Source organism: Taurulus bubalis, assembly GCF_910589615.1.
Source record: "Taurulus bubalis genome assembly, chromosome: 21".
Classification (NCBI taxonomy): Eukaryota; Metazoa; Chordata; class Actinopteri; order Perciformes; family Cottidae; genus Taurulus; species Taurulus bubalis.
Window position 1 is genome coordinate 2,589,624 of NC_136609.1, and position 10,708 is coordinate 2,600,331.

A 10,708-nucleotide genomic window follows, 5' to 3' on the forward strand; every position below is an offset into this window, starting at 1 on the left:
ATTATAATAGCTACCATCAACAATCCTTCCTGAAAGCGAGACTTAGAATATATTTATATATAATCTGCATGTTTCTTGTATACATATTCACAACCAGCTGTAATTTCTGGCCTTTGCTTCACAAATAGACTAACTGTCCCCTTTGCTCTTTTGTTGTCAGAGGATGAAGAATAAGGCAGAGCACAGGTCATATATCTGTCCACTAGAGGGCGCTTTCCACCACACAGGCGTCACAGATCTAGATATGAATGCACTGTTTCAGATAATTTTTCTAAATCCTTAAATATAAACCACTTGTAAATGTACCTGTTCATTTTTTTAGGTTTAGCTCAGTGTTCAACAGATGCAGAACAGCTGTTTTATAGCGATGACTCTTTACGTTATAGAACCGTCTGGGAAAACGCAGCATAATAATTAAGCAGCTTTTCTCACCCGGAAATGGACATAAATGGACTTGAGAGCGGGTAAAAACAGGGAGAATGGAGCTTTTGGAAAATGGTGATGCAGTCTGGGTTGCTGCTCAGTCGAGGCTGCGGTCCGTGTGACATTTAGAACATTGAATGACCTCTGACCTCTCCTCTCTCCTCTTTAAATGTCAATATGGCAAATGACAACACGCAGGTGCCGTCAGTAAGCCACGTTCAGATCATAACATTTGGACTTTCAGTGAAACGGTTTAGCTCGTTGGCTCGCCGGCCAACAGGAACAGAAAGTACGCAAACGAGAACAGAAGAGGAACAGATTTCATCCTGAAAACACCAACGGCAGAAGTCAACCGTGACATCTGCGTCGATATTTTTCCATATCAAAAACATGCAGGTTTTCGCAGCACGACAAAGGAATAAAACCCCAAACAGAACAAAAGCTGAGGTCGGTTACGCAACGCCCCGAGTCAGGGTGGGACGTGCTCAGCATCAGTGTGCATGAACTACATCCACCCTCAGGAGTCAGTGAGGAGCGTCCCATCCCTCCACATGAGCGTCTTCAGCTCAGCTGCAGCGGAGCTTGGCCAGGAAATAAGCCACGCTGAGGAAGATCCACACCACCAGCAGGTTGGGGCTGAGGGCCAGCAGGGGCAGCGAGTACAGCAAGCTGGGGTCCAGCCGGAAGTCACGCACCGGCAGCAGGCCGCTCAGGTTCTTCTGGATCACCCCCTCCCTCGTCCCAATTCTGCCGAGTCACGTGGAGGTGGGAGGAAGAGGAGGAGGAGGTGTGGAGCGGCCAACAAAAAAAAAGGTTGGCGGAAGGGGTTGAAAAGGAAGAGGAGGAACAGATGATGGAAAAATAAAAAAGGGCATAAAATAGGTGGAGGCGGAAGGAGGAGAGGAAAGATTGCAAGAAGGAACAAGAGAAGGAGAAGAAAGAAGCCAAAGTAACCAGATGGCAACGTGGACGCAGGCAAAGAGGTGAAATGTCAAAGTAACAGGTGATACCGGCGAGAAATCACAGAGAAGCCACGGCCACGATGACGGACAGCGGAACAATAATAATAATAATAATAATAATAATCATCGTATGGAGGTCACAACAAATGGAAATGAAACCAGAATAAAACAATCCCGCAAAAGAAATGAGCCAAATCAGGACAAAGTCAAACACGCGGGGAAACAGAGGAAGAAGGGGAAAGAAAGAGAAAGAGAACAAAGAGAAAATTAAGAAAGATGTTTTCTACGTCTTTCGGGAAAAGGAGAGAAGATAAGAAAAAAACAAACAGCAATGGCTCACCATGTTTATATATTCTAAGACATGGGACGAGGAAGGAGGGGAAACCAACGTGAGCAAAAACACCTTTAATTAAATTCAGGAGATTTGGGGACTCAAAATGTGGCCGCATGCCGTCACAGGAACGTGCTAACGAAGCTAACGAAGCTAACATGCAGATTTAACTACGACTCAGGATGGATGGTACAATATCTCTGAGTTTTTTTCCAACATGCATCACAGCTCAAAACCATTCAGCAGCAATTGAAGCTCCAATAAATGATGAAAAAGCAGATTTCATGCTCGTCGGCTGATGAGGAAGAAGGGAGAGACGTGAGGAGAGAAAGAGGGAGAGAAGGTGAAGAGATGTCGTTTCATGCGAGTATCTGTGCGGCAGTGCAACTTTATTGAGCAGACAGCTGTGATTACATCTGTTTTTTACATTAGCAACAAAATATCACATAAAACACACAGAAACAAACACTTATATTCCAACAAAATACATCGCATTTGCTGTAATGACGTGGATCAATATCAATAAAGCTCTGGTACACCTTAATACTTCTGTCCCCGTCTGCTGTATTCTTTTCATATTGGTTATTTCTGTCTTTTTCCAGACAACAAACGGAGTTAAATATGTTTCTGGAAAGCATTTTAAACGAGACGCTTTCTGGGAATTCAGTTTGTTTCCTTTCCTCAGCCAGCCGCACACATAAAGGTATTATTTAAACACAGTGAAACTGCACCTTTACCCATTTCCACCTGTTTTTAAACTATACCTCTGCAACATGTTTGTGTTCGCATGCTGCAAGACACATTTCCCATGCGGAAAAAAAAAAAAAAAAGCCTTGGGCCTAAAACTCTCTGGCTCGGCTGCAGAGGAGAGGAAAACTAAATATGTATTTGATGTCAGACAACATTTGACAATGAAGGAACGGAAAAAGAGGAGGGCAAAGGAAAAGAAAAATACTCAAGACAAGACAAAGTGGACTCGTAGACAAGAAGAGCAACAAACAGACCAACAAGCGTTCCAGACACACACACACACACACACACACACACACACACACACACACACACACACACACACACACACACACACAGAGTCCGGTGAAGTAAGCAACCAACCGAATATCTAAATATTGGAGTTTCCCCTTGGAAAAGAACCGGCGACTCTGGACCAGTTAGTTTCAGTGAGGAAGCAGGCAGTGTCTTAAAGTCACACGTGGGCAACACATCCTTTTCCTTTGGTTCCCTTTACGGCTTTTTAACATTTGCAACATCAGTGGGTTTATATGGTACCCAAATATTGATATAAAAAAATAAAAAATGTATATATTTATAAATGTATTATTATTTTATAAATACAATACACACACACACACACACACACACACACACACACACACACATATACATATATACATATATATATATACATATATACATACATACATACATACATATATATATATATATATATATATATATATATATATATATACATATATATATATTTATTTATAAAAATATATGTATTGTATTTATATGTATGTTTTTATATATGTATTTATGAAATAATACATTCATAAATATGTATTTAAATATATTTATTGATATATATATATATATATATATTTATTGATATATAAAATACTACATTTATAAATATATATATATATATATATATATATATATATATATATATATATATATATATATATATATAGAATAATACATTTATTGATATATATATATAAAATACTACATTTATAAATATATATATATATATATATATATATATATATATATAAATACTACATTTATAAATAAATATATATATATATATATATATATATATATATATATATATATATATATTTATAAATGTAGTATTTTATAAATGTAGTATTTTATAAATATATACATTTATAAATATATATTTATAAATCAATAAATATATTATATATATATACATATATATAAAATAATTTAAATATATTTATTTATTGATATATATATTAAAATGATTCTTATCCCCATGTAGGAACCTTTGCAGACAGGAAGTGTTTTGCCCAGGTGTGATCTTCAGGTGTGTGTCTCTCATTCAGGCGGTGTGAGGCGTCCTACCTGCGCATACAGTCGAGCGCCTGCGTGAAGACCTGCGGCGCCATGCCGTGCTCGTGCTGCAGGATCAGGCACTGCTCCAGGGTCACCGACATGGCCGTGCGGTCTTTGGCGCTTTTGCAGCTGGTGAAACGAACGCCGTTCAGCCGGCGGCAGATCTGAGACCGGGGAGGGAAGAGACGCTCAGAATCTGTGGGTATTGCTCGATATCTAACTTTAAAAAAATCACTTCAAGGCAAACATCACATCTACAGAGCTGGCGTTTCATGCACAACAAAGCAGAGAGCGTCACCTCGGCTGCCTGCCAGAGAATGTCCACGTTCTTGTTCTTCCTGGCGTGGACGTTCTGCCCCAGAAACCTCAGCAGCTCAGGGAGACACGTCTGAGAACGGGACCGCGGGAGGCCTGAGGGGAGATGGGATTTTAACCAGTGGATTTCCATGACTTTAAACCAAATTTCCATGACCAAACATTTTGTTTAATCTGGGTGTAAACATGAAAAAGTGAGAAAATGTAGTATTTAAACTAACAATGAGAATACAAAGCATACAGTAAACCTTAAATGACACAAATGAATGAGAGATAATAGTTTGATTAAAAGAATAAACATTTACATACCGTAAAGGTCGGGTTACAAGCCGCTACTACCTTCGGTCAGTGTCCCCTTTAGCTCCCCGGTGTAGTCAGCTAGCGCTCCTGCTAGCGCTCCACTAACTTCCGCTAACTTCCGCTAGCGTCCGCTAGCTCCCTGACAACCACCGAAGGGACCAGCCCCGGCTCGACGCCGACTTGAGCAGAGGGGACGCGGGCAGCAGCAGCGCTAGCAGCAGCAGCGCTAGCAGCAGCAGCGCTAGCAGCAGCAGCGCTAGCAGCAGCAGCAGCGCTAGCTTGCTACAGCGAGGACACTGACAGGAGGTAGGAGCGGCTTGTAACCCGACTTTTACGGTAGATGCCTGTATGTATGCCTGCTTATATTTTGAGCGTCTTTCTTTTAAAAGCATATTAGGCCTGGAAATAAGCATTTTAAAATCACATGACTTTTCCAGGTTTTCCATGAGCGTAAGAACCCTGAGATCCAACTAAAATGCTATAAGCTAACAGGAACGTTTGTACTTACAGTCCTCAGGCAGGACGTCTTTGAACTGTTCGTAGTATGAATTCAGCCTGGAGAGACTCTCCAGGTTGATGATCTCCTGCAGGGACGTGTCTCCGAACCTGCACAACGAGAAGCAACGTTAATTCCTCCGCCACGCACAACGCGTCCGCTTCCCCTCGCCGCCTTCACTCACTTCTCCGCCAGCGTCTGCTGCTCGTTGATGCCCACGTTGAAGTGCACCGGCTGCACCCGCAGCAGCATGCCGCTCTGGATCTCCCGCGGCAACGCGTCGAACATGGTCCCCGGCAGCGGGATGCGGACGTTGAAGCCGTCCCGGTTCCCCGTGATGATCGGCAGCATGTCGGGGGCGGAGCTGCCGGTGGCCTGGGTCACCTGAGAGTGAAGTGTATGAATAATATATAATAATACAAGTTGTTTTTTAAGTATTTGCAGTGATAACACAACATTATATACCCAGAATATAACTTCTTTAACACAAACAAATACAAAAGAGCGCTGCAATGGTCATTTTTATTAGCGATTAACCTGCTGATTATATTTTTAAATAGATAACACTTTTTAAAATGTTATTTAACAAACCAAAATGTAAAAATATCCAGTTTTTACTTTGTCATGGCAAAGAAAAGCATCACATGTTCAGATCTGATGGCTGGAACCAGTCAATGTTTGTCATTTTTGCTTGAAAAAATACAAATAAAAGATGAAAATAACTGCAAAACAGTTAATAGAGATGTAAAATAGAGAAGAAACTAAAGGACCAAAGTTGATAAATGTCAGTGAAATTATGCAGAATACAAAATAACAAGAAACTAAAGTAAAAACACAACTAAAAACATCTTTTCACATTATTTCTGCAGCTGCAGGAGACTCATCCTTTCCCAAAGCCCAAATAGATAGCAACTCTTTTAAAAATCTTGTAAATGTAAAAATATTCAGTTTTTAATTTGTCATGGCAAAGAAAAGCATCACATCTGACGGCTGGAACCAGTCAGTCAATGTTTGTCATTTTTGCTTGAAAAATTACAAAATAAAAGAACAAATGATTTAACAAAATAACTGCAAAACAGATTTTCTCACTGATTGGATCATTGTTGCATTTTCAGTCTCAATAGAGAAGAAACTAAAGGACCAAAGTTAATAAATGTCAGTGAAATTACGCAGAATACAAAATTACAAGAAGCTAAAGTAAAACCATTTCTGCGGCTGCAGGATCCTCATCAGGATTATTTAGAGTCTTCCTACCTTGAAGGTGACGTTACGGAGATCCATGATGCCGACGCTCATGTCCTCCAGCATGGAGAGCTCCTCTCCTGGGACACACGGTGAACGGAGATTAACCTCGTTAATCTCTAGCTGTTGGGGGGTTTAACAGTGTGTGTGTGTGTGTGTGTGTGTGTGTGTACCGTAGGTGCTGAGCAGGGACTCAAACTGAGCCAGCAGGCCGATGGTGTACAGCTGTCGGAGGAATCCATTGTCACGGAGACAGTTCCTCAGTTTGATGATGAAGCCGCAGATGAGAGCGGTGAGCTGCAACACACACACACACACACACACACACACACACACACACACACACACAGTCAATCACAGCTGATTCATGCATCCTTAAAAAAAATGACTGAGTCAATATCGTTTCAAAGTATCACAATTACAAAATATGTTTTTTTTATTGGTCTAAGTGAGGCAAAGTTCCCTTTTTATAATTGTGTTCTTCCTCATTTGATGCAAATGATTTCCAGCTAAATCATTAACTCTGTTTTGTATTTAGAGCTCAGCTGCTTCTGCGATGACGTAACTTGATGCGTGTTGTTGGCTTCGGTGCGTTCAGGTGTGAAGGGAATCCTGAGTTTTATACAACCGGCTGCACAGAGATGGTTATGTGTTGTTATTGTTGCTTCTGCATTATTGTGCACTGAAGACGAAGAAGCTATTGCAACCATTTACTCCCCCTGGACTATTTTAAATCACATGCATTTGTTTAATCTTGTTGGGTTGAGTCTAAATCCTTTATCATCGTTAACCGTCACTGTACATTTGACTTGTAACTACGTGGATTAGATAGCAGAGTTTAAACTCCATGCTGGAGAGATCACATGTCAAAGATACACAGACAATAAACCTGCTGTGCAAGTTGTTGTTGCAAATAAACTCCAGAAATAAAATCTAAAAAAGCACCACCTCGACTTCCTCTCAGTTTATTTTAGCGCTGGCCCAAAGAGCGGAGCGTCTGGAGAGTAGGAGTTACGGGTCCCTTCTTCTGTCTCATTTTATCATATGTACCGGCTCTTATTTTTTAACTCAAAGGTTCAGCCACTGATGTGTGTGTGTGTGTGTGTGTGTGTGTGTCCTGACCGTCTGGCAGAAGACGACGTCGCGGCGGTACTGCAGCGACAGGTCCATGGCGATGGTGGGGGCGCTGTCCTGCATCAGCAGGAACACCATGGACTTCTTGGCCTTGTCGCTCATCATGGCGACGCACTCGGTGAGCGTGGTGAGCAGCGGGTACAAGGCCTCGCTCCACTCGCCTGCACACACGGAAGAGGTCGGACTGAACATAGCCGTCGCACCACGCGGGCTCTCGTTAAAGTGGTGTTTAGTATGATTTATGCCACAGAAAAGTTAATTTATTAGACAGGAACAGAAACCGGATGGAACAGAGAAGCAACAGGAAAAGCAGAAGCGCCGATAAGAGATTCAACTCCACTGCGTAAAAGCTCCAGGACATTTTAGTCTCTTTCTTTACGAGAATAAAATACAAATAATACAATAAAAAATTGATTTCATACCGAAGATGCCCAACTGGATATTTACCATGAATACGACAACCTACCACTTTTACTAAACCATTTAAAAAAAGAAGAAATTAAACATTTAGTAGTTACTTCATTATGTCAGACACTTTATTCATTGCCATTTTCCTTTTTGGTCCAATATTGTGCAGTTACGTACGTATTTACTTCAGTTTTGGCAATTCTCCCGACTAAAAAATAAAATGCAAGTATTACCAAGAATTTAATAGAAGAGTAGTTATATTTTGCAAACATAAAAGAGTGCTCTGGGCTTGAATATGTGTGATAGGAACGTCTTCAAGCGAGCACAGTGTGCTAAGCTGCTCTTTATTAAAGAGAATTTGCATAAAAATAAAGGAGTGACTTATCCAGCAAACACATGAAAATGTGAAGTTAAAAAAAAAAAAGCATAATATCTAGAAAGACCAATTTAATGTGCAAGTAAAACAAAACTGACTGGCTTATTCTGTGCTTAAATCTGACTTGATAATGAAATATTTGAGTATAATATAGTTTATCGAGTCCTGGAGCATGGGAGAGACAGCAGCTCTTACCTGGATACGCCTCCTCCGCGCTGGGGCTGCCATCTGGAAGAGGTTGGAGGGGCAACATGCATGATTAGCGGGCGCTGAAAGCCACACAAGGCAGCAGAGACACACACAGAAAAGACTACAAAACCAGGGTCAGAGATTTATCCAAGAAAACACCCAGTTTAGAGCGTAAAGCTCGCTTCTTTGGCCTTTTTTCAACTTATTCCTCACCCCGCTGCCACTGAACCTCCAGCTGGTAAAGGTTTGGATAGACGTGACCCTGGTCCATAAGCACAACGTTTTCCTGCTACAGAAATGCTGCAACATTGTACACGGACCCCACGACACAACGACAAAGATAGCACACGAAACAAAACGCTTTCACATGAAACAGTCATTTTAAAAAAGGTACAAGCTTTCCCTTTAAGTAAAGATCTGAGGAGCATCAGAAATATAAGAAATCAGATAAACCTACAGAAGTCCTGTGCAGAGAAGAGGGCAGGCAGAGAGGAAGAGGATGGTGGAGGTGATGATGATGATGGTAATGATGGAGATCCCTTTGGCATACTTTCTGGGTTGATCCAGAAAGCTCGTCTTTTTCCTTCATCTTTTCACAGCCATACACAGCGCTGTTAATTCATGCTCTTAAAACTTCAAATGAATTATATTTCATGTGCTTTAGTTGTTTATTTATTGCTATTGATTATTAATTACAGGCCTGTGGAAACTTGTTTTAGAAGTTGCATATTATAAATGAGGTTATTTGGGCCAACTATACTTTTCAATGTTAAAACAAGGATAATTAAAACAGATTAAAAGTCCAAAAATCAAGCATGCACCCCAAAATTCATGCATAAACATTAATAATTTCTCACATTTATACCCTGAAAAGTAAAACTACAATCCACGGTATTAGACACAAAGAAACCTAGAAGTGTATTTTGAGTGTGTGTGTGTGTGTGTGTGTGTGTTACCTTTCTTACTGGCTCCGCCCTGCAGGTCAGACGGGGTACTGTCCTGACTGCCGACGCTGGGCCTCCTCTCCTTCTGAAGCAGCTTGTCCACACGCTGGATGATGCACTCCAGAGACTTGTCCACGTTCACCCAAACCTTCTCCTGAAAGGACGAGGTCATGTGATCACTGTGGCACAAGGTCATGTGACCACCGTGTTCAGGCTAATAGGGCTAATAGAGACATTACAGCGGGGAAAAGACCGCAGCCGGAGGAGAGAGAAGATGCATAAGCGATGAGATGAATCGCATCAGTATGCAAAGCAGAGAGCAGACCACAATGTTGCTTATCAAAGGCTTTATGTAATGCTGAGACTTCATTACATAACCTCTCACGTCAAGCTGCCGGGGGATACGGAGGATAAACATCAGTTTTTAGTATTAAAAAAAATGCAAAAAAAGCATAAAATGTGTTTATATTAGTAGTTTGGCGTTTTAATTTGTGTCCACAACTTTTTATTTGACCCAATATATGAATATTTTGATGAACACAAACAACAAAAACACGTGTGTCATATTGTGTATTGGTTATTTCTGGCTATTCACAAAGAGGATTATGAATAAATAAAATAACCGGATGGATAATAGCACTGGGGAATAGGATACAACTCAAATATTGTGATTCCTCTTCCCAACATAGTGTCGCACAGCGAAGAGACTTAATATGAAACATTAAAAAAATAAAACTAAGCGGTCAGCTTTAAGTCTATCTTCCTCTCCAACTCACCCACTCCTCTTCATGCCAGTCCACGTGCAGCGAGGTGCGGCTGTTGGAGCCGCTCCACTTGGCGAGCAGCGTGTCCTGGTCGTTGCGCAGGACTACTTGTTCCGACTCGGCGGAGGGAGACGCCTTGGAGGCGATGTACTCGGGCCGCGCTGCGTTCAGGGCCTGGATGGCCGACGCCAGCAGCTTGCAGTCGCACACCGTCACCAACTGGCGGGTCTAGAGGGAGAGGAGGCGTCCGTCACCTCGTGAAATACCTCCAAACGTAATGATTACACAGCGTTTAAGTACAAAACCTTATCGGCCAGGATGGTGAGCGTCCGCTCGAGGCCGCTGGCCGATCGGTCCTTGGCGGCTCGGGAAAGCCGCTCTGCGTAGTAGCTGACTTGAGTCTTCAGCGTGTTGATGTGGGCGATGATCTCTTTGGCTCGGACGATGTCCTGAGGTATGTAGACGATGGACTGGGAGCTGGAGAGGGCGCTGCTGCGGGAAGCAGAGACTCTTAAGCCTCCATCTTTTTATGTCAGCATCATTTGCATGCACCAAACAACAGGTAAAGATGTGTGTGCGCTTGTTTGAGGACGACATTCACTCAGTTACAACACTGTTAAAGGGTCTTGCGTTGTTATTTGCTGTGAACAAGCAATGGGACGACTTGCAAATCGCATCCCTGAACCGACTCAACAGTTAAAAAAATCACGAAACAGTG

At 41.8% G+C, this 10,708-nt stretch overlaps 1 protein-coding gene across 1 annotated transcript in view; it reads right to left on the reverse strand.

The window, feature by feature from the left end:
* Positions 1-989: 989 nt before the first annotated feature.
* LOC306752821 (inositol polyphosphate-4-phosphatase type I A-like) overlaps positions 990-10,708 on the reverse strand; it is a gene marked incomplete at both ends in the record, with an annotated part of 15,656 nt that continues 5,937 nt past the window's right edge. Inside the window, 14 exon segments of the mRNA XM_079236626.1 lie at positions 990-1,170; positions 3,832-3,986; positions 4,121-4,233; positions 4,946-5,043; positions 5,118-5,317; positions 6,188-6,255; positions 6,349-6,472; positions 7,298-7,470; positions 8,289-8,324; positions 8,327-8,362; positions 8,740-8,871; positions 9,239-9,380; positions 10,003-10,218; positions 10,296-10,482. Coding sequence (XP_079092752.1) covers positions 990-1,170; positions 3,832-3,986; positions 4,121-4,233; positions 4,946-5,043; positions 5,118-5,317; positions 6,188-6,255; positions 6,349-6,472; positions 7,298-7,470; positions 8,289-8,324; positions 8,327-8,362; positions 8,740-8,871; positions 9,239-9,380; positions 10,003-10,218; positions 10,296-10,482 — 1,861 coding nt within the window.